Source organism: Phyllostomus hastatus, unplaced genomic scaffold (assembly GCF_019186645.2).
Source record: "Phyllostomus hastatus isolate PE091 unplaced genomic scaffold, TTU_PhHast_1.1 phas_scaffold_501, whole genome shotgun sequence".
NCBI classification, from domain to species: Eukaryota; Metazoa; Chordata; class Mammalia; order Chiroptera; family Phyllostomidae; genus Phyllostomus; species Phyllostomus hastatus.
Window position 1 is genome coordinate 47,912,702 of NW_025334033.1, and position 24,547 is coordinate 47,937,248.

Genomic DNA, 24,547 nt, shown 5'->3' on the forward strand with positions numbered 1-24,547 from the left:
ACACACACACACACACCCCTTGGGTCTCCTTCGGACTACGCGCGTCTCCCTCCCAAGGCTGGGTTCAATGGGAAAGAACCGGGCCACCTTGGTCATTAATCCTCCCCTCTCTCAGGCGGGCCAAGCTTCTTCCGGGTCAGGCACCGTCCCCGCCACCCGAGTCAGGCCCGCGGTCCCCCACTCCGCTAGCCCCGGAGCGCGCAGGGCCACGTCCCCACCCCCGCAGGTTGCGGGAGGGAAGGAGGGCGAAGAGGAGGGCGGGCGGCGCGGGGAGTGGGGGAGGGAGGGAGGGAGAGAGGAGGGGAAGGCAACCCGAGGAGGAGGAGGAGGAGGAGGAGGAGGAGGAGGAGGAGGAGGAGGAGAGAGCAAGCAGCCTCCCGCGGCTGGCGAGGAGAATGGGCGTGCGGGGCGCCAGACCGCCGCGGGGTGTCACGGCCGCGGCCGAGCTCGCCAGACGCCGGGTAGGTGCCCGCCGCTTTTAAACCCGGGAGGGCGCGGCGGCGGCGGCGGCGGCGGGCGGATCGAGGCGTGCGCGGGGCGCCGGGCGGCAGCCGAATGGAGAGGAAGGGCACGGCGGCCGGGACCAAGGGGAACCCGAGCCTGCCGGTAGCTGGCGAGGGGCAGCGGCCGCCGCCGCCGCTGGGCGTCCCGGGCGGCGGCAGAGGGGCTCCAGCGCGGAGCCAGGCTGGGGCGGCGGCCGAGCCCGCCGAGTTCATCCGGCGCGCGCACGAGTTCAAGAGCCAAGGATCGCAGTGCTACAAGGACAAGAAATTCCGCGAAGCCATCGGGAAATACCACCGGGCGTTGCTGGAGCTGAAGGGGTTGCTGCCGGCCCCCGGGGAACGGGAGCGGGACTCGCGTGCGGCCTCTCCCGCCGGGGCCCCCAACCCTGGCCGCCTCTCGGAGGAGCAGAGCAAGACCGTGGAAGCCATCGAGATCGACTGCTACAACAGCCTGGCAGGTGAGCTGCGCGGTGCGGCGCGGCGCGGCGCGCCCGGCCCCTCCTCCCCGGCCCTCCCTGCTTCCCGCCCGGCGCGGGTCCCCATTCCGCGGCCCGGGCCTCTGGGTCACAGCTGACCCCCCGCGGCGCCCGCGAGGCACACCGCTCCACTGGGACCGAGTTGCCCAGGAAGAGAAGACCTGGGGGTGGGGGTGGGGGTGGGGCGCTTTGGGAAAAGTACGACTCTTAGCATTGCACCTTTCAAAACTCACTGTCATCCCGCGTCCATTCCCCCGCATCCATCATAAATCTCACCTATAAATTACTGGACAGAGACGGATGTTACCTACTATCGCTCCCCAGCGAACCTGGGTCCAATGCGGGAAGCAGCGCCCGGGCGGGCCACCCGCGCCCGCTGCATGCCCAGTGACCGCTCTCCGCGGGTACCACTGGGGCCAGAGCTGGCCCTCACCTTCCCCTGACTGACCGCATCCTTATGGGTGAGGTCCTTCCCCAAGTTCTCTTGGCCCCGGTAGCAAAGCGCAGTTTGCCAAAATGCCTTCAGCATCTTGGGCAAAATGGATTCCAAAATGCCACTTCCTTCTCTCCGAGCTCTGCTGGGGCCCGGTTGCCAGGTGAAGAGAGAGATCTCAAAGGGAACCTAGTTCATAGTTTGTCGTTCTCCTCCCTGCCTCCTTCTCGCTCCGCGCGGTGTTGGTCCTCACGCCAGCGGGCTGCTAGTGTGAGGAGAAAGGGAGCCCTTCCACTGGGGTGAGAAGGTGAGGTGTGCATCCCAGAGTTCACTTTGGGGGTTGAAGTCGACCATTTCTCAACATTTAACTTTGACACGGGAAATTTTTTAAAAATCTAAAGGAGGAAGAGTCCGGGTCTTCCCAGGGCCGTCCTGTGAGAAGGGGAGAGATGCTGACAGAGACAATGGACTCACATGTCAGAAGCATTCCCTCCTCTTCTTCTACCCCATTTGGTGGGATTTGGCATGCTCCAGCTCCCGCGACCAAACAAAAGGCCATTCATCACTCCTAGTCCCTAACTCTTGAAATCGCCTAAATTAGCTGTGGACAGCTGGAGCTGAGTGGGGTTGGGGAGCCTGACTGGGTGTGGCTGGGAGTGTGCCTGGGGCCCAGGCAGTTGAGGGATGAAAGAAAAATATCGATAATTCTGCTCTACTCCTAAGTGCGGATCTGTTCTGTTCCCTTTGAGGCTTCTAGTGCCAGCCTACCTCTGCTTTCCCATAATGCCATGTCCGGTATCATCTTTCATCAGGCAAAACCCAGGCACTTTAAAAACTGTAGTTTACAAACTTAAAAGTAGTAGTGGTAGCCGTTGTAGAAACGGTGGTGCTGATAGCAGTAGCAGTAATAACAGCGCAGATAAAGTAGTAGTGTAGCAAAGAGGGAACATTTCAACCCCTCATAAGGCACAGCATAATTTCCTTTCCTTCCTGTAAGTCTCTGGCATACTCATTACTGCCTGATGAATAGTTAAAGGGCAGAGTGGCTGTGGGAGGAGGAAGAGGCAGTTTGGATCACTAATGTGGTGATTTCAGAGTGGTAATGGAATCTTATATTTAGTATTATCCATGGACATTCTAGGGTTGCCCCTCACCCCATGCTTTTGGCTGCTGGCCTGTGGCTAGCACTGCCTATCGTCCACCCCAGAAGTGGTGGTTATATTTCCATGGTGAAACCAAAGATGTGCCCTTGGTGAGGCCAGCCGAGTCAGGGTAGCGTTAAGATCTGGACAGCTCCTCCACTTCCTCCCCTACCCACCCCACACTTTGGAAAGCTTGAGTGGGGAGAGATTTCCCCTCTGCTGCCTTCTCCAGTGCTCACCACTAATATTAATAATTTACTGTGTGCACTATGCTAGGCCTTTATACATTGTCTTTTTTAATCTCTAAAACAACTTGATAAAAGATACATGATTATCAGTTTTGCAGAGGAAAAAAAGTCCCTGCGGTTCTAGAGCCACTCAACTCTGAAATCAATGCTCTTATCATCACACCTTTGCTGCACAAAGCCAGCATCCTCTCGACTTCTGTCTCCTTGGAGGCAGTCCAGTCTCAGGTAGGCTCCAAAGGCCTCGCGCTTGGAAAATTCTGTTGGGAGCTCTTGGCCCTGGTTACCAAGAAAAAGAAATACAGTGCCTTGATTCAAGACTCTGATAGGGCTATTTCCAAATATTGTCAGGTATCACATAAAAGAGAAGAAGAGTAATCACAAGCTGAACAGCCTTGTCAAAGCTAAAATGGGTATCCTGTATAGAAAACACAGCTGAGAGAGAGGATCCACATAGAAGTCACCTAGAGAAGCAGAAGCCTGGTGTTGGTTTTCTTTTAGACAATGCATAAAATCAGTCACTACTATTGCAGAAAACCTAGGAAATAGAAAAGCATCCTTCCTTGCTGGATTATAAAAGTAATACACACCTGTAAAACTGTATTGTCTTTTAGAAAATACCATAAAGTTTAAGGAAGAAAATAGAAAATTACCTTTAACCCCACCACCTAAAGGGACCCATTGTGATATATTTTCTTCCTGTACTTTTTCTATATATAAATATAAACCGTTTATAAAACAAAGGACCTCTCTGGTATCCTGCTTTTAGTTCTATTTACCATTATGTCAGAAGTGTTTTACATTTCATTAAAAATCATTTTCTGAAGACTATTTTAAATGGCGACCTAAATGTTTAAGTGCGTATTGACAATGATTATTTAATGGGAAGGGAAGAGAAGATGATCACTGTTGTTGTGAGAGTCAGAACAGTGCACTGTGGCCCACAAGATATCCTTTCCCTCTCTTGTCTGCCAAAAGGAATCAGACAGCTACTGCAAATTCATTCTGGCAAAAAGGCAACCGACCTTCCCATTGGGGCTGCAGTGCCAGCTGAGCAGCCCAGCAGGATCCAGGCAGGAGCAGTCTGAAGATGTTCTCTCAAGGACCCGTCCTCCTCTACACAGCTGTGCATAGAGGGAGAGGTTTGGGGTTAGAAGGAATTTGGACGAACCCAGAAGTACCTGGAGGTATAGGCTGTGTTGCTAAGGGCATCTTAGCACTAACAAGGCTGTTGTGAGGCATCAGGTGGAAACCTAGGTTCGGTGGAAACCTAGGTTCAGTGGACCCTAGTACTCTGCATGGAAGGCTCCAAGGCAATAGCCAGGATGCAGCTAGAATATGCTAAGAGATGCTAGTCTAAAACATCCACTTAGAGGACTTCAGGGGACCACAGGAAGGGTGGACAGGCAATTTGCAAAGTGCGCATGGTTGTTGTAGTCTGTTCTGGATTGGGGTTTCTTCTGATTAGTAGGGATCTGGCCCGTGGTACAAGATGCCTGGACTTGACTTTGCATATTTTTTCCCCAAGAAAATCAAGAATAGAGATGCGAAGCCTCTTGTTCCTTAAGAATTTCTAATAACTTTGCTACAATGATTAGAAAGGGTATTTCTGACTTGCCTGGGGAGATACAAGAATCTAATCCTTACCAAGGCTGCAAAGGAAGCATATATTGGCCTGTTGATCAACTCCTCTTGACCTTGAACAAACCAAGACTCCCCTGGGGCCTTGGAATGTTCTGTGCAGAACCTCTTGAAGGGCAGAGCCTTATGCCTTACATCTGTTCCTGTGGGGCTGTGGTGGCCCCAGCTGGGGTGCGATCAAAAGGTTACAACACATAATGACTTTGTTGGCATTTTCAAATGATTTTTGAGACTCAAATGCCAGTGGAGGTGGGTGCAGACAGTCTGTGGCAATGGCTCTAAAGGCAAGATGAGAGTCAGCTTATGCCTCTATCCGTGGCATGCCCTGTGACTTTGGATAAGCCTTTTACCATGTCATTTTACCTCCATTTTCCCATCCACTTAGAGCTATGTTTAGGAGACTTTTTGTTTGTTTGTTTGTTCTACCAAAGGAGCAGCTAACAGCCAGGGGTCCTAATGGAGGCCCGGGTAGGGCCTAGAGAAGTCACACTGGGAAAAGGCCTGGGGTGGGAACCATTTTGTCAGTGCTTGTAGACATGACTTAAAGCCATGGGACCAGCGCCAGCGGCATCATTTGTGAGGCCCACAGCAGAACGCAGCTGTGGGGCTCCTTGTATCCAAAGCAGGGGAGAATGGTCATTACAGGTCTTGGAAGACAAAGCTTTCTTCTTTCTCTCATGTTCTCTCTCTCTCGACTTGATGTGGTGTTTTTATTTGCTATTTAATGCCACTATAAGAACATTAGCCCTGGCGTGTGGGGCTCAGTGGATTGAGTGCTGGCCTGTGAGCCAGAAGCTCACCAGTGTGATTCCTAGTCAGAGCACACGCCTGGGTTGTGGGCCAGATCCCCAGTTGGGGGCCTGCGAGAGGCAGCTGATCTATGTGTTTCTCACATATCGATGTTTCTCTCCCTCTCTTTCTCTTTCCCTTCCCTTCTCTCTAAAAATAAATAAATAAAATCTTTTTTTAAAAAAAGATAAATTGTGCCCAGATGAATGCCTGGGCTTAGCTGCTAAACCAACGAAAAACAACCCAAACATTAAAATTTTAAATTATTGGCATGAATTTTAATGTTCATCTTTATACAGTGCAATACCACTTTTAAATGAAAATATTCGAGCACTTGTATATGGAGTCATATAAATTATACAATTCACATTTTGTAGTTTATATATGCATATGTAGTTTTTTCTTGTTAGAACAGTGGAAATGCTGACAAAACAAACTCAGCTGTTTTTATTTCACTTCTTTATATGCATACTTTATGTACACACTTTCTACCAGGCTTGGCTTTCTGATGAGTAAGAAGAGGAAAAGGAACTGTAGGTTACCCTACTCTTCCTTTCTATGGCATTATTTTCCGCCAAAGTGGCTGGCTAGTGAGGGAAGTAACATTAGTAGGAAAGGATGCAATGGGGTCCCTCGATCATGTATGTTTCTTAGAACACTAATGCTTTCTTTCTTTGAAGCAATTTCTGGATTGAATGGAAAGCATAACCTCTTGGGGCTGTCAGCATGTCTACTTGCTTAAAGAGCTAACACTCTTACCTTGTACTTGAGTTGCATCTTGCTGAACTTTCATGCCTTATGGATCTACTGGAATTCTGTGCTCATGGGGCATCGTGATTGCTCTATGAGAGTGGGGCTGCAAATAATAGTGTGCCTATCTCCTCTGCTCACAGTCATGCTGCATTGTCCTGCCAGACTTCATTTATAAAACACAATTTCAGCCCTGGCTGGTGTGGCTCAGTGGATTGAGCACGATCCTGAGAACCAAAGGGTCACGGGTTCGATTCCCAGTCAGGGCACATGCCTTGGGTTGCGGGCCAGGTCCCCAGTACAGGGTGTGTGAAACACAACCACACATTGATGTTTCTCTCCCTCTCTTTCTCCCTCCCTTCCCTTCCCTAAAAATAAATTTTAAAAATATTTTTAAAAACCCACAGTTTTGCCCTGGCTGGCGTAGCTCAGTAGATTGAGCACGGGCTGCAAACCAAAGCATTGCAGGTTCGATTCCCAGTCAGGGCACATGCCTGGGTTGCAGGCCACAGCCCCCAGTAACCGCACATTGATGTTTCTCTCCCTCTCTCCCTCTCTCTCTCTCTCTCTCTCTCTCTCTCTCCCTCTCTCTCCCCCCCCTTTCTCCCTCCCTTCCCTCTCTAAAAATAAATAAATAAAAAATTTTTTAAAAACCCACAGTTTCAAAGATAAAGTTGTTAAGAATTTTAAGAAGATGACAGCACAGCATTAGGCCAAATACAGGGTCCTTCTGTACATAGATCCTATGTGACTGTGTAAGTCACCCATCCTTGAAGCCAGCCCTCAAGAGGACACTGGAAGATGACTGGATGAATACAACTAAGGTGGGCAAAATTAGATATAGACTCTGAGGCAGATTCTAAGGCAAAGTGTACTCAACAGAAACTGGTGTGGAACCAAAGAATCAAGCATAAAGAGAGATGAATTACAAATGCAAGAACTCATTGGTGAAAAAGGAGGTCAAGAGCTAGAGACAAATGATAACCTGATAGCCAGAAGATGGATTGTTGGGGTAAGAACTGGTCACAGTAAGAGGAAAGAAGAGGCACTCCATGCTGACATGCTTAGGAGATATCTGCCATCTGGATGGGAGAATTCGACACTGCCAAGCCACTGTTGATCTGAAGGCATTCCTTGGGCAGCATCTTGACCAATAACTCTTAGGCCTGTACATGTGGCTTCTATAAGACCATCTTCAAAAGAAAAGGATGTGAGAATGGAAACTTGTAAAATGCTTTCAAGGAAAGAACATTCTGAATGTAGATTTTGGGCAGAGTTTCTAAAGTAGATTTATGAAGTTCCTTAGTTCTTAGCTAGATACTCTTCAGGACATCTGAATTTCTGTAGCCAGATACAACCAAGTGCCCATCCAAGGCAAGGGGGTTCAGCTACAGCACAGACAGGAAAGCCAAGGTGTTTTCTCCTTCCATCTCTTCTCTTTCACTGCCAGGCTGTGCCTACTCCAAGCAGCTGGGATGAAAACCAAATATTTCAACAAACCAACCAGGTATTTCCTAATTAACATAGAGAAAGTGTGACTTGGTGAACAGGGACTTGAACTATAAGTTCTGTCTCCGATGTGCTGGGTGCCTTGGGTCAAGGAATTCGACCTCTTGGGCCATGGTTTTCTGATTTATAAAAACCAACGGTTGGATTCCAAGATCCCAATGGATCTTTCTGGCCCTTAAAAGAAAACTTCTCTCTAGATGCGAAGGCAATCTGGCAGTGACATCTGTCACCCCATTAATTGCCAGGATTGATTAAGCTGATCTGGCTGGCCAGGCAATATCCCCTTCGTCCCTCACTGCTCCTTGTGCACCCCTCCTGAAGCTGCCCACTGGAGGAAGACCTCCCCAGCTAAAGGAGGACCATTCTTCAGTCAAGCGTATTCAACTAGCCATGCTTCCCTGGTAGGGCCTCCAAACAAGCTCTCGAGGTCCATTTGCAGGGACACATAGGCTAGCCAAACTTCCAAGACTCCAGACACATCCAAATGAGGCTCTGTATGTGGCAGTCTGCCTTTCTTTATAAAAAAGAAAAGGAAAGGAAAGGAAAAACTCTCCACGCCCTTCTTTATGAATGCTGTGGTCCTTACATAGAATGGCGTAGTTCTGTATGTGCTGCTGTGGGCCAGTCTCCAAAATCTGTTATTACATGAAAAGGCAGAAATGCACAACAGTGTTTGATAGGATGCCCTTTGTGAAAAAAAAAAAACTATAAACTAGCATAAGTATGTATGATAGTACAGTGTTGCATTTGAGACGATCTGAGCAGTGCCACCAGTGGCAATCCCCTAGATCTGTCCCTGGCTTCAACGGTGTTCGGGTGGAAGGGACCCAGGGACGCCCCTTTTTCTAGCTCCAACCCCTTTCTAGCCTCTTTTCCAGTCACCACTTTCCAAACCACCTCAGCCGTCCTCAGCTTCCCAGAGCAGCCAACACCATTTTTTGAGCTTACCTCCTTATTGTCGAGCAACCACGAGCTCTCAGATTCCTCAAAATTATTCCACCGAGGCAGAGGCCACCTGGTTGACCTGCATCTGCCGGCCTCCTGCACCAACCTTTCCCGGGGCTTCTATTTCAACTGCAACAGTGTGGCTCTGGAGGGTGTGGGCCACTTCCGTGAGGGCCCCATGCATCTCTTAAAGATGCAAAACCAGCTCAGTTTTCTTCCTAAATGAGTGGGGTAAAACTCAGGGCACCAGGGAAGCCGCCATGGTCGTGGAGAAGAACCTGGACCAGGCCCTTTTGCATCTCCATGCCTGGGTCCTGCCTGCACAGACCCTCATCTCTGTGACTTCCTGGAAATCACTTCCTGGACGCGGAGGTGAAACTCATGGAGAGGATGGGAGACCGCCTGACTAAGCTCTATAGGCTGGTCACCCCTAGGCTGGGTGGGGCAAGCAGCTCCTGGAAAGGCTCACCCTCACTTGAGCCTTTGGAGCCCAGAGGCCTTTGAGGGCCCCCTCTGTCTTCCCCTGGTGTCCGGCTTCTGCCTGAGCCTCTCCCTGCAACTTTTTAAAAAATGTGATTTTAACCAACCTGGTGTTCTCTCCCATGCACTGAACCAGATGGAAACAATAAAACTTTTTGCAGCAAAAATAAATAAATAAATAAATATCTGAAATCATACAAGCAAAGCTATTAACTTCACTTGAAAAGGGAAGAAGAATTGAGGAGGGAGACCAACTTTTTTATTATTAAGATTCTATTGTTTCAGAGGATTTTAAGATTCACAACAAAATTGAGGAGAAGGTACAGATACTTCTTATTTTCTTCCTTTCCCCACACATGCATAGCCTCCTGCATTATCAACATTCCCCACCAGAGTGGTACCTTTTGTTACAATTGATGAGCCTACACTGACACATTGGGATCGTTCAAAGTGCATGGTTAACATTAGGGTTTACTTTTGCGTTCTACATTCTATGGGTTTAGACAAAACATGTGACACGTATCCATCACTGGGGTGCCACAGAGTATCTGCACTGCCCCAAGAACCCTGTGCCCTGTCTGTTCATCTCTCACTCCACACCCCATCCACTGGCAAACTCTGGCTTTTCTTTCCACCGTCTCCATTGTTTTGCCTTTTCCAGGATGTCATGTAGTTGGAATCACACTGTATGTAGTCTTTTAAGATTGGCTTCTTTCATTGAGTAATGTGCGTTTAAGGTTTTAACTTTTTATTTTAAATCTTTCACTAGTGTTTGACTTTTCTAAGCATATGCGGTATTGCTTTTATGTTTTAAGAAAAATGATGACAGAATTATCTGTGTAGAGAGATTATGGCTACTTTTGCTTTATTTTTATTTTCCTGAAGAAAGCCTACCTTATAAACATCATTTTTTAAAAGATGTTATTTATTTATTTTTAGAGAGAGTGGAAGGGAGGGAGAAAAAGAGGGAGAGAGACATCCATGTCTGGTTGCCTCTCATGTGTCCCCCACTGGGGACCTGGCCTGCAACCCAGGCATGTGCCCTGACTGGGAATTGAACCAGCGACCCTTTGCTTTGCAGTTCGGTGCTCAATCCACTGAGCTACACCAGCCAGGGCATAAACATAATTTTTAATGCCATTCTGGATATTACCTGTGCCTCATCTATCCTTGTGTGATAGTGACGCCAAAGATGTGGAGCAAATTATCCCCACCTTTCTCTTAACACCCCATAACAGAACTCACCCCCCTTTCTGCAGTGGCTACCACCCCAATCCACATACAGGGCTAGAACCTGACAGCGTGGTAATCCAAAGTAGGGGGATGCCCTTTTGGGCTCAGTAGCCTGTTAGTGACGGTTTGAATCTGCTGGCGGGTCAGGGAAGAGCGTTGGGTCAGAGCTTGCGATGTAACCTGGCCCTGCCCCCTGGTCACATGCCTCTGCTGTTAGTGAAGGGACAGGATGGGTGCTCAGCGTCCAGGACTCTTGTTGGCCCCTGAGCCTAGGGAATCCTGCCCATCGGTGGCCCAGACACAGCAGCCAGAGAGCATTAGAAGGGAACTCACTCATTCGTAGAATCTTTACTGGACGCTCGCCATGGCTCTTCACAGGCCAAATCTAAATCCTTTCTGTTCTCCTCAAAACGTGGCACGGGCAGTGGGACCAGGGTTCCAGCTCAGAGTCTGCTGCTAACCTGCTCTGTGACTCTGGACAAGTCCCATCGCTCTGAGCTTCCACTCCCCGTATGTACGCAGTGCGTGTTGGGTCAGACGCCCTGCAAGTCTCCCGTTAGAAGAGTTAAACTGTCTAGGTTTGGGAGGTTGTCCAGGCTCCTCCCCTCTGGTAGCAGCCAGATTTGGGAAGGAAACAGGACCCAGCTCCCAGGGTCTAGACTGTGTGTGGATCGGGGTGGTGGCCACTGCAGAAAGGGGGGTGAGTCCTATTATGGGATATTAAGAGAAACTTTGGGATAATTTTACTTGACATCTTTGGCATTACTATCAGACTAGGATAGACAAGGCATAGGTAATATCCAGAATGGCATTAAAATTATGTTTATTCCAGTTTACTGGTATGTGCCAACAAATAATCATTACAAGATCTCAACTAAAATTTCCAAGGCAACCCTTGCAAATTTGAAGGTAGACCAAAATAAGGTTTCCGCCTCCTAGGATGATAGAGTCAGACAGAGGGTCTCTGAGAGGTACCAGGACAGGGCTTGGGAGCCTATATACATCATCTGGGTCCCAGAATTTAGATTAATGGCATCAGTAACAAAATATTACCTATTGCTGCTATATCTTCCCAGATTATTCCAAAATTCAGTCAGAAGCCTGGTAATACTGGCTACATTAGACCAAGAAAGCTGGTAGCAGGAGAAAAAGGCTTTTAAGAAATGGACTGGCAGGACCAAGAGTTTCAGGGAACAGTTGCTGACTAAGTTATGGCATCTCAGAGAGTTGCCACCCTTGGCCCAAGGCTGGAGATGTCTGAGGATGAGCATTTTAGGGATGTGATTCTGGACCTATTGCTCAGGCTGAGTCAGAACTCAGCTCCTTTCTCAAATGGACCTGCACCCCCAGGTTATGGAGGCCACTCGGTCTTGGGAACTTGTGTGGACTCTCCCCTGATATCTATAAAAGGAGAAGGCTGTATTCCCACGTGGGCCAGTGAGGACAGGAGAGAAGAAAGAGGACACAGAGGAAGAGACAGGCAGCAGACCTAGACCCAGGAACCCTGTGGAGCAATGTGGCCTGATGGAAAAGAACTTTGCTTAGCATAAGAGGATCTGGGTTTGAATCCCGCCTTCCCATCGGCTCCTTCATCAACCCTGGACAGGTCCCAACCCCTGCAAGCATCTGTTTCCATTACGACATAGAAGTAATAACATGTATCACGCGGATTGTGATGGTGAGTGAAATTAGATCATGCGTACACACATGCCTAGCAGAGTGCCTGGCACATAACAGATGCTTAATAAATGATGGTTACATGTAAATGCGACTCCTACTGCAGTAGGTACCGAGGCAGGAAAGTGTGCGAAAGATGAGGAGAAAAGGACTTAGCAGAGGAAGCTAGGGGAGCATAAGGGAAGCAAGTGAGCACACAGAGGAGAGCAAAAGAGGACTCCAGGAAGCTTCAGTTCCCTGAGTGGCTACAGGATAGGGGTGGTGAACAAGGTGTGAACCAACAGCTTTCCGTGTGGGTATTTCCTACCTGGTCCATTCCCGGGCCCAAAAGGCTGAGTGAACAAGTGACCAACCCATCGGGCTTCCTCTGAAGGGCAGCTGAGCTCCCGCAGAACCAAAAGCTCTTGGCCCAGGGGTCTATGCCTACTTCCAGCTTCTCAGGATCCAGGTTGGTCCAGGAAACACTTAGAAACTGCTGGGTTCTAGGCAGGCACATGTCTGGCCTGAGATGGTGCAAGTGAATAAGCCTCAGCTAGACAGCATCCGCTTCTGCCACTTTCCCTACTCTGCCCCCAGGGCTGTCTGACCTTTTCTTTGAACTGAACGTGCAGCAGTGAAGAACCTCAGGCTCTCTCACAAGTCAGGCCAGTTCGGAGTCTGAGAGCAGGGGATAAGCAGTTGCCAGCAAGAGAAGATACATGCTGTGATCAATTGAGTTCCCTGGGGAGCTTAACCAGCAAGAGGCTCACAGGTGGGAAGGGGCAACGGAGGAAGTCAAGCCTCCATGAAAGGGAGACAGGGAGGGAGAGGCTGCCAGGCTGGCTCTGCCTGCCCTCCTGTGCCCATGCTGATGCCAGCTGACGGAGCTCCTTCTTGGTGTCGAATGAGGAAAGCCCTCGGCGGGACCAGAGATCCTGCACATGGAAGCACTGGCATGTCTGTCCCTAGGGTCCTGCTTCTAATGCCCCCTTCCAAGGGCTCCTCCTCCACGCTTCCCAGCTTGAGCCTGGGTTTCCCCAGGGCAGTGCCCAGTGAACAGGCTGTGCTTTCTGCTCAGGAAACCTTCAGAAGCCGTTTTCTCACCCCTCCTCCCTGCTCTCTTTGAAGACATAGTGGGCAGGGGTGATTTTTTAAAAATTGATTTTAGAGAGAGAAAGGAAGGGAGGGAGGAAAGGAGAGAGAGAGAGGATGAGAGAGAGAGAGAGAGAGAGACATCGACTTGCTGTTCCACGTATTCATGCATCTACTGGTTGATTCTCGCATGTGCTCTGATTGGGCATCCAACCCACACCCTTAGCGTATTGGGATGACGCTCTAACCAGCTGAGCTACCCGGCCAGGGTGGGCAGGGGTGATTTTTAAAAATACTTTTCTAATTACAGAAGTAAAACATTGTAATCGCAGAAGGTAATTGAAAATAAATGAAATTCAAAGAAGAAAATAAAACTCCACTTGTCATCCCCCATCCCAAGATGCCCACTCTTTCCTGTCGGGGGTTATTTCCTTCCCGTCTTCCTTGTATGTGTACGTAAACCGAACATCGGCTGGCCCACTTCAAGGTCTACATTTCTCCGGTTTATTTATAAGAGAAGAGGGCTTGTCTCACACGTGCTGGGAACCCCAGTCTCCTTTATGCCCCCTCTGCCCCCACAGGATGCTGCTTACTCGACCTGGGTGTCAACCAAGGGCTTAGTTCTGCTTCTCCCATTCCCCTTCCCTTTCACGACTCCTGGCACCACATCCTCCGGCTGTAGGTTGTGGAGTCGTACCAGACTGGACTGAAGGCTACAGGATACAGAAGGTGTTTACATCTCAAAAACCGAATATTCAAAGTTCTTCTTCCCAGAACTCCTTTGACCATCAGGCTAACAGGAATTTCTTATCGACTTCCCCCCTTGTTTGGCAGGTGGCAGCGACCTACCAACCTTCCATGCCTCTCAGGTGCTGCTCCTCCCAGATTCCTGGTGTCTCCCATGCAGGGCGCTTCGGCCACCTTTTCATCTACCCAGTTTTCCTCTGACTGATCTCAAAGCGGTTGATGAGGGCATTCTAAAAATAAGGTCATTTCTTCTCATAGGAGGAATTCTGATGCCTGCTGTTACAAATTCTTCACAGACACACACACATGCTCATATTTTCCACAAGATTCGGATTATACTGCACAAACTTTTACAAGCTTCATTTTTTCCACCAATATTTTCCACGGAAAGTATTTTACAGTGTTATTGTATACGTTTCTACAGCATGATTTTAATGTCTGTGTCGTGTTCCATTATACCAATGCCCTGTTATTTATTTAACCAGTTTCCTACTGATGGATATCCAGGTTATTTCCGACACTTTGCTCTTATGGGCAGTGCTGCCACAGAGAAGCCACAGAAGTCCTTTTTTTGCTGCCCACGTGCCTGTTAACTAACTTGTCCTCAAATACAGCTGGTGGCATGAAGGTTGCTCTGGTGTCACGGAGAGATGGTGGGAGAGGCCATACATGGGACCAGGAGAGATGTTGCTGGGGTCACAGAGAAGTGACGGGAGAGGCGACAAGAACAGGGGAGGCGTTCCGTAAAGTTCAAACAGGGAGCAGGATGGAATTTTGGCTCCTGAGGTTTTTCCCCCATCCTGGCTCAGAATTCCTGCCACTGGGCATTGCGTGTGTCCTTGGCCAGAGCCAACAAGGAAAAGGTTATATCAGGCATCGGATTTCTTCTGAATATTTCTGGCCATATACTCATTATTACATTCCAAATGGCCCAGCTGGCCCCTTTAGAGTCCCACTTCCAACACAAGATAGGGATGTTAATGAAGACTCAAACAAAAATAACCCTGTCCCACCTACCGACTACTCCTGTCTCTCTCTGCATGTACCGCATGAGATCAAGAGTGAGAGGGCTCCTGGGTGGGGTAACTTGGAAGGATGCTGCTGTAGCTCCAGGTCTGTGCCTTCCCCCATGAGCAGTGCCGCGTGACGGGCACCAAAACACTGACTTGACCTCAGGCTTTGGCATTACAACTGCCTTGAGCGTATTCCAATATTCCTTAATGGAATATCAACATAAGCTTTCAGCTTTTTAAGATTTTTTTATTAGCTCTTTTACCTGACACCTGGACAGCTACGTACTAGCCAACAAAGGGGAAATAAGAAGAATGGAAAGCCACTGAAGATATCAGCATCTATTGAATGCTTCCCATTTTCTTCCCAAAGCTCTGGGCATAGGCCTTGATGAATGAATCCTTATTGAATACATCTAGTAAGGGCCTCGGCCCAGGCCTGTGCGGGGATGGTGAGAGGGGTGCAGCAGGCCTTGTTCAAGCGGCCCTCGAACATGGGTGGCATCCAAGGGAAGAATTCAAAGGGTGGGAAAACAAAGAGCAACTCGGGAACAGTGAGGGAACAGTGAAAAGAAGAGGTCTCCAAGGACAGTGTTGCTAAAACAGAGAAAACAAAAGAAACACTTGTCAGTGTTTGCCTGAATCAAGTGCAAGGTGTGCTGGATCGGGAGAAATGGGTCAGAAGTGAAAGTGAATAATGGAATAGGAGGTGCTTCAGTCCACGAGATAAAGCCACGGCAGTAGATGAGAACAAAGACACTGTCATCCTTTTTTTGTCAGAGCTTCTCAGGTCCTTAGGCTGGGAAGAGACCTTCAGAGATCAGCGAGTCCAGGTTTCCACTCTGTCACCAGCTCTGCAGGAATGGAACCACCACGGGACTAGGGCTTAGACAATGCTGGCTCTTCTCCTAAAGGTCAAATGGCCTCAGCACATCACTTAACTTCCCCAGGCCTCTGGAAGCTTCTGGAAGCAGGGCTAATGATAACTATTTCCCAGAGTCACTGTGAGAGTCAAGTGAGTTGTAAAACGCCATGCAAATGTTAGGAATTGCTACTTTCTGAGCATACAGCATGTGCAAAGCGCTGTGATGTGGTTTTGCTGTGTGGGGATGTAAAGGTGCCCGACAGATGCGTGCCTGGAAGGGCAAAGCAGACGTGTTTCATTAATAGCTGCAATGATGGAAATCCCCTGATGCCAGCGTGTGGCTGTGGCAAATAATGTTATTCTTTGGAAAACCAAAGGGTCCGCTGGTTGATTGTACCTATAGATCTGACCTTGTTAGAAAAAGACTACCCAACATGGTCTGTGAAAGCTTTGCCACGGTGGGAATGTGCTAAAATCCATAAGTAACAGAAAAATAATAATTCCTCAGCAAGTTAGAAATAGAAGGAAAATATCTGATCTTGATAAAGAACATCTACCAAAAAAAAAATCACTAAAGCTAACATTGTACTTAATGATGAGACTGAATGCTTTCCCCTGTGACTCAGGAATTAGATTCTTGGGCATTTGTCCTAGAGAAATTAAAGCTGTCTGTGAATGTTCATAGAAGCTTTATTCATAATAACCCAAAACTGGAAAGAGACCAGACGTCTTTCGCCAGATGAATGGTCAAACTGTGGACAGCCATACCTTGGACCACTATTCAGCAGCTAAAAGGAATGAACTACTGATCCATGCAACAACTTGGATGATCTCAGGGCGATTATGCTGAGTGAGAAAAGCCGATTCCAAAAGACTTCACACCTAGAATGATTCCATTTCTATAGCACTTTGAAATGTCAAAATTTTAGAAATGGAGCACAGATGAGAGGTTGTCAGGGGTTAAAGAGGAAGTGAGATACAGGACGGACACAGACGTCATTATAAAAGGGCATCAGGAGGGTCCTTTGGTGACTGAACTTTCTGTACCTTAAGTTCGGAGGCAGAGGAACCTACCTATGTGGTAAAATCGTGTGTAACTAAACACACACTCGAGTTCATGGAAAGCTAGGTAAATCTGAATAAGATCTGGGGACTGTATCGGTGCCAATATATGTAATCCATATATGGTACTGTGGTTTTATAAAATGATACCACTGAGTGAGGACTGGGTGAAGGATGCAGGGGATCTCTGTATTATTTCTCACAACTGTATGTGAAGCTACAACTACCTCAGTAAAATTTTCAATTTAAAACAATATTGTGGGGGTTAGTTCGCAAGTATGGGTAAGATAGGAGCCGTTTCAGGAAGAAACCAGAGATGTGTCGTGTCAGCTGTATTGGGGTAACAGTAGTCTCTCAATGAAATTGGAGATCTTGGTGGTTTTAGAACTTCAGAAAAAAAAATGTTGGTGGAAACTCTGCACTTGGTTTCTCTTTGAATGCAGAGAAACAAGTAGGATAGAGGTTTCCAGAGTGTTCTGTAGGAACCTTCCAGATGAGAAGTATACGTACAAAGTGAGCATAGTCTGGCACCACCAGGTCTCACATGTAAGCCTCACAAAAATCTGAACTCAGGCCTCAAATCAACTGAATGAAGGAACTGAGTTAAAATTCACTACAAGAAGTTGAGCAGCCTAGGAGGGCAGTATGCATAATGCTTAAGAGCACGGCCTTAGGTGCCGGAGGCTTAGGTTCAAGTCCTAGCCCTGACTCTTATTAGCTTTGTGGCCTTGGGCAAATGAGACTGAATTTCATTGGGCCTCAGTTTTTTCATCTGGAGAATGGCCAACACACTAGACCCTCAGTGCCTGGCCCATTCATGCTTAGTAAAAGTGACCTGCTCTCACTCTTATTACCCTCTGGGAGGATGGATGAACGCTGCCTACAGGCGCCAGGCTAGATGCTCTGGAGCTCGTCCTGGAGCACCCCAGCCCTCTGCTTCCCCATTCCCGGGCCTGGGCTCCTCTTCTTCAGTGAGAAGTCTCCAGACTCCAAGAAGAAGACAGCCTGACATGTCACACAGTCACCGACTGAGAACAATTGTTTGTCTACATGTATAGATTTCCCAGCTCCAGAACTTGGCCATCTGGGACCTATTTGCCTGGTGGGTAATCCTGGAGCTCCCCATGGCTGTCCTGGGTTCTCACAGTTTAACCAACTGGATTATCCTTAAGAAGCATATATCCAAAATGCTAGAATGTACCAGCTCGGGAGGGAAGGGTGCCCAAATATAAGTGCCCATTGGGGACTTATTAAAAATGTGGCTTACTGGGCTTCCTCTTAACTCTCAGGAATCTAGAAATCTGCATTGCTGGGCATTGGGTATGGGAATCTCTATGTTAAATAAGCTTCCCCAGATGCTTTAATGAGAAACACTTTTCATGGGGTTCTCATCAGGTGTCAGGGTCTAGCACTTGGGAAGCACTGACTTTTCTCATGCTGCCAATAAGACTTCCAGGAGAAGGTAGATAGCGATCATAATTACCTTCATTTTCACCTACTTCAACACTGAGTCCCTGAGAGGAGAAGTGTTTTAACTCAGGGACACTTGAGTGAATGCCAGTGCTGGGGACATCATCCTGAGTCAACCAGCTCGGAGGTACCAAACCTGGCCAGCAACTTCTCCGCTAAAACATTTCCCTCTCCCCTCCTCTCCTGCCCTACAGACTCAGGAAACAGACCTATTGATTTTCCCACCACACTGGCTTTTAGAGCTCCTAGCTCTCCTGAATATTAGAGGAGATCGGGCGCGTCCAGGGAGATATGGTTGTAGACTCTCCTGAATATTTGGACTCCAGAGGAGCCCAGCAACTTTGGGTCCATGCACCCACCCCATCCATAAAGCTGTCAGCCAGATGCTGGCTGTGGGATCCACTCATCCACTTTTGGTGAGGGGAGCGAATTGGCTGAGAGCTGGGAGCAGACAGCACAAATGTTTGGGGTGTGGAGGGGTGGCGGCAGAACCAGCTATTGACTCAGATGCTGTCTAATCTATGAGAAGAATACAGGCCCAGAACTCCACCCCTTCTTTCCCTCCAGCTTCCTTTTCGGGCTGCAAAGCTGCTTCTGTAATGTTCTTTGCATGTCCCCGCCCATCCCTAACAGGGAAAACGCACCTTTGAAAAGAAAACTGGTTAAGTAAAGCCAGGCATCAAGCCTAGGTTTAAGGAAACATTTGTGGCAGTTGTGAGTGTAGGTACACGGTGTAATTCCTACACATGGAGTGTATGTCATGGTGTACAACCTACACCATGAAACAACAATGAGAAATCAAAAGAAGAGAGCTGTCTGCAGAACTCTGGAGACACAATCAGCGCCTCCCTGGAGAGGGGAGACAGAGTGGTCACTGTGGTCCTGGAGGCGGAGCCTCCTGAGTAAATGTTCCCGGCATCTCACCACACACTCTATTTTCCCATTGCTCTGCCGTGCAGAGGCCTCTCAAATCCCCCTCCGCAGTGTGTCCGACCTAGTCTTGACAGTTTTCTTTCAGTTAAGCTGTAGCTTCATGTGTATATCGTGCCTTGTGCGGAGGACTCGAAAGGGACGTGTTCTCTGACATGAAGGTACATGTTGCTGGAGAAGCCGTGTTTGACCAATGGCTTCCTGAAGAACTAGCATTGGTGAGAATCAGCTTGAGTGCCCAGCACCGTGTGAGACACATAACACATTAATTATCTCATCTTATCATCACAAGGGTTCCCACAAAGTAGGTATTATCTCCATGTAACACAGGAAAAGAATGAGACCCAGGGAGATTAAGTAACATGTCCAGGGGCCTGGGCTGGTGGGTGGCACAGCTCGGCTTCCAGCCCGGGACTGTGCCTCCAGACCCACCACTGATGTCCAGCCAGGACACCCCAGGGCGGGCACAGCACTCAGTGCCCGTGCGGTTTGGTTGCGGCCTGTACCAGCTGTTAAATACTCTGAGTTCCACCTCTGCCCCGTCCAAGCTTCTTCCGTGTTACTACTGTGCCATTGAAATACATTTGAAAACGAATCAGATAATGTGGTTAACTTCTGGGGAAACTTCCCCCAGCAATGTAACAGCCACTTCTTGGTCCCACCTCCCAAAGGAATGACGAGCGAGGTGTATTAGTTCCCTAAGGCTGCTGCGGCAAAGTACCACGGGCTGGTGGCTTCAAACAGCAGCAGTGTGTCGTCTGCCAGTTCTGGAGGCCAGGACTCCAGGGCCAAGGTGGTGATGGGGCGGTTTTCCCCGCCGCTGTGAGGGAGAATCTGTTCCTTGCTCCTCTCCTACCTTCTCGTAACCTCGGCTATTTCTTGGTGTGTAGATGGCTGTCTTCTCCCTGTGTCTTCTCACATCATCTCTCCTGCGTGTGTCTGTCTCTGTGTCCAAATGTCTCCCTTCTTATAAGGACACCAGCCGTTTTCAGTTAGGGTCCACCCTAACGACGTCATTTTGACTGATTACCTCTGTAAAGACCCTCTCACCAAACAGGTCCATATCCTGCAGACTCCAGCTTGTCTTTGGGAGGACACAGTCCAACCCATACCACTGAGGCAGCCTCGGAGAGTAGGTTCCTCCTCCTCCTGGCCCCAGGGGGGTCTCTCCTTCCCTCCCTTGTAGCCCATGCTTCCCTTCTGTTCAGCAGGGCAGGGCAAACTGCAGTGAATCAGCTGAAAACGGATGGCTACAAAACTGGTTCCTCCTCCTGTCATCCAATTTCCCTTCATCTCGTGCCAGCGAGTAGCACTTGGCCCTGGTAGTGACTGTGCCCTGTGTGCCCCAGGGGGGACAGAAAACAGGTGCCAGGGCCAGGAGAAGCTGACATGGTTTAGCCTGAGGTTTCAGTGTGGTTGCTTTGGGGAACATCGAACAATTTCCTCTGTGTGAGTGCGTGAGCGTGCGGCAGGGTTTCGGTTGCCGGTTCTCTAACTTTTCCTACCACAGACCCCTCAAGAAAGCCTGCCTGCCCTTGCCATAGAAACATACCCTCTCCACCCAAGATGGGCAGTGGAAGAGGAATCTCCCCATGGGAGGGGTGGTTGGAGATTTTCAGCCCTTATTCTTGTCCTCCAGAATTTTCCTTTCTCTTGTACGTTGCCCTGGCCACCACTGCTGCCACCCTATCAGACTCAGGGAAGGCTGTTTCTCTTCTAGCACTTCTGTCCAAGCATGAAGAGAAGCTTGCCTTAATTCTCCACAGCCTGGCTGATTCTAAGCTGCAACATTGATTCAATCTTGTGAAAAGGCCCAAAAACCAGAAGGTTGATGATGTTTCTTTCAAAAGAGTCTGTAGCTATGGTTGTCTGGGAGCCCAGGCCCCTCTTTACATGTCCCCTCCCTGCACCCCTTCTGTGGCTGAAGGACCACATCTTCAAATTCAAGTATATGCTTAGAGTCAAGGCCATAGACAGGAACAAGCTCCCTCTCCATCCAGCCTGAGACCTGTCTTCCCAAGTCCACAGCCTCCTCTGCTGGGACTGATTCACATGTGGTGCTTACTCCCTTCGGGGAAGATCCTGTAGATCCTCCCTCTGATTCCCCGTGACACACACACACACACACACACACACACACACACACACACAAATTTTAAAATCTCTACATAGCAGGAGAATTGTCTTACATTCAAAGCCCTTTGGATGACTGCTCTACCAGTTCTGACTCATTTCCAACAGAAGGGGCCTCCCCATAAGTAATAAATAGGGAGAACAGAATTCCTTTTGAAGGAAGGGCAGAAATTTAGTGAAGTACAGGCCCCTCGTTGTCTAGAAAGGAAACTGAGGCCCCGAAAGGAAACGCGATTTCCCTAATGTTGGCTAGGTGGCAAAGGTGGGGCTCTGGTCCCCAGCCCGTTCCTCTTCACAACACTGGTCGTGCTGTGCAGCAGAGGACTGAGACCGTCCTTTTATAAACGTGAACTCAAATAGGCAGCAGGTTCCAACAAGGGACGAACAGTCCTGGATCCCCAGTGAATCCCCAGTGACAATCCTGGATGAAGGGCTCTGCCCACATGACGTAACCGCAGAGGGAGACCTTGCAGGGGTTCCCCAGTGCTCGCCAGCCCCATCTCCCAAACGGCACTGCAGCTAATCCCTCTCTCCGGCCTCACTCCAGTCGACCCACTCACCACCATTTCATCACCCAAATCGACTCCTGCCCTAAGAATAAAGTCTCAGGTCTTCAGCAGGACCATAAGAGTCTGTGCCTTAGTTTTATCTTGCTTTTCCAACTGCTGGCTCTGCCTAGAAACCTTTCTCCCCTTCCACCTACACCAGTGGTTCTCAGACAGGGGTGATTTTACTCCTTAGGAAACATTCGGCACTGTCTGGAGACACCTCGTTGGTTGTCACACTGGCATCTAGCGGGCGGACGCCAGGGACATCGCTAAACAGCCTACAGTGCACAGGACATCCCCCATAACAAAAAGTATCCAGCCCTAAATGTTTATAGCTGAGGTTGAGAAACCATCTCTGGAACTCACTTGAAATACCACTTCTTCCAAGAAGCCCTCCCATGGCACTTTATACTGGTTGAGGGCTCTTCCCTCCACATATCCCTGCTCCTTCACAGCTCTTGGCACCGGGGAGTATCTACAATAATGATGTAACACTTGCCTTCCTCCCCCCGCCAGTCCATCAGCTCCGGGATGGAGTGTTTGGTTCATCGCCTCATCCCAGTGCCCTGTAAGGTGCCCAGTGCAGTTTGGCATCACTGTTTGCCTTGATGCCTGTGCAACACAGACAAAGGCAGTTTGTACAGGTGACCTGTCCTCTACCAGGGGCTGTGTGGGCTTCCAAAGGCTTCAAAGGCAGACCCGCAGGCACTCATGGTCTTGGGAGCCTGGCAGAAGTCGGTGGATATCATAGTTCTACCACCTCATAGCTGAGTAGCCTTTAGCAGGTTACTCAATTTCTATGGAACTGGGTTTCGTCATCCGTAAAACAAACAAACATAAAAATAGAACCTGTTTCATGGAACTCCCGTGAAGATTAAAAGACACAGTGCATGCAAGGTATCGAGGGCCACCTCTAACACAGGGTCAGGGAGTAAAGCTGAGAGGAGGGCACCGCAGTGGCACAGCCTGGCCTGCTCCAAGTGTCCACTGCAGCCCCCAGACCCTGAGTAATGGACACAAGGACAGGGAAGGAACGTCACAAAACGGCTGGTCAACCTTTCCTTCTTAACTGTCTCAGCTCTAAAGTGTCTCAGATCTTAAAAATACCCCAGCTTATGTATCTTGTGGGCTTGTTACATGGATCCCAGGTAGCTCCCCAGCCACACTACAGTGGCGCCTAAAATTGCCTGTATGTAGGGCTGAGGGTAGCTTTCCAGATTCTCTCTTACCCCCTCCACATCAGACCCTCTTAAGAGCTCTGGCCTGGCACCTCTGGCACCTCTGGCAGCCCCAGTTCCTTAGCTGGACGGCAGCCCATTTGGACCCCAGCGAACTCTGGATTTCTCTGTCTTCCCCGGCTCTGCCCCTGGTGCCAGCAGGGGCTCCACACCCTGGAACCTGCCTGGCCCCACCTCCCACCAGGTCTGAACCCTGGACCACAGCCAAGTATCACAGTTCCCACCAGATCTGTAGGGGAATTCGAGACATTTTCACCAGATGAGTCCCAGAAATTGATGGCTGTCTGTTCATTCTGGCCTGGGGGAGGAGGGATCTTTTCTGTTTCCAGGCTGCTTTGCTCCCCCAGCCCCCACAATTTTAGATGTCCAAAAACTGGTGTTTTTTTTTAAACGAAGGGCCGTATCCCAGACCGCTGAGGTCAGCAAACAGAAGTGTCTGTTTGTAGGTGGAGGGCTGGACGGGAAGAGGCTGAGATCATGTCAGGGGAGCAGGGGAAGCTACAGACAGGAAATCCTCCAGCGCTGGGAACGCTGTTGAAGCCCAGTCCCTCACAGGTAGCAGCCAGAGGTTCACACACAGGAACCTCACCCCTCCCAGCCTGCAGAGCTCTCTCAGCACCTGGGCAAACCGGTGTGGGGAGAGGGGTGTGGGGAGAGGGGGCAGGAGCGAGGGGGGCTGGCGGCAACCGCTCCGCAGGGATAGTCCCCTGGCGTGCCAGCAGATAGAGACGTCTGTGACTGCAGCCGCCCCGCCCAGGCCCCCGGGGGTCAGCAGCCAGTTGCTTCAGCTGCTTTGGTGGACCGTTTGGCTCTCTGCCCCGTGGGCAGTGAAACCTGACAGGTCAGTTTCTAGGCCTGGGCCCATTCTCTTCCACTTCCTGGTTCTCACACCTTCAGCTGGAAAAACTTTGGTTCACCTCCCCCTCACACTGAAAAAGGATGTGGTTTTGTTTTGTTTTGGTTTGGTTTGGTTTGGTTTGGTTTGGTTTGGTTTGGTTTGGTCCACAATGCCAAATGAAAGGCCTGGCTTCCTAATTAGCCATTTTGATCCCTGGGAAGTTACTTAAGGGATCAAAACAGCTGAAGTTAGACCCCTGAAGATGAAAATCAGCGCACAGGGAACCCCGGGCACAGAAGAGCAGCTCCAGCACTTCCCCCGCCCCACCCAGCCAGGTCTTGGCAGGAATGAACCGCTGTGCCTCCTAAATCTGTTTTTGTTCGCTTAGGAGAAGCCGACCTGTGCCTCCAACACAGTCCATGCTCTTAGTCCATGCCTCCTCGGTATCGGAGTGACTGAGTAGAGGTGGAGGTAGTAGGTCAGCAGCGCTGGGGTGAGGGTGAGGCAAGTGAGGATAGTAGGGCTCCACGTTTTGGGAGGCGCTCCCTCTCCAGGCTCATACAAGCTTCCTCACCCTGGTCCCTGTCCTGGGGCTGATCAGTGAGAGAAAGCTTCCAGGGCACATGGCTGACTGTGGAACAGAAAGCAGCGCCCCCACAGGTACCCACCAGCCTTCACTTCCTCCTGTCCACAGGGGCGCCTGTATGGGGCGGGGCAGTAGCCCCTCAGGAGGCCCCTGCTCCCAGGAACTGCAGAGACAGCTGTCCCTGCAGGGGTGCCGGGGCTGAAGGGAATCATAATTATATTAAATA

General features: G+C 49.5%; 1 protein-coding gene across 1 annotated transcript in view; it reads left to right on the forward strand.

The window, feature by feature from the left end:
• The first annotated feature begins 326 nt into the window (after window positions 1-326).
• TTC9 (tetratricopeptide repeat domain 9) overlaps window positions 327-24,547 on the forward strand; it is a 29,871-nt gene continuing 5,650 nt past the window's right edge. The window contains exon 1 of the mRNA XM_045823472.1: window positions 327-961. Within this exon, the coding sequence (XP_045679428.1) occupies window positions 556-961 (406 nt within the window). The 5' untranslated portion in view covers window positions 327-555. The remainder of the gene's footprint in view (window positions 962-24,547) is intronic.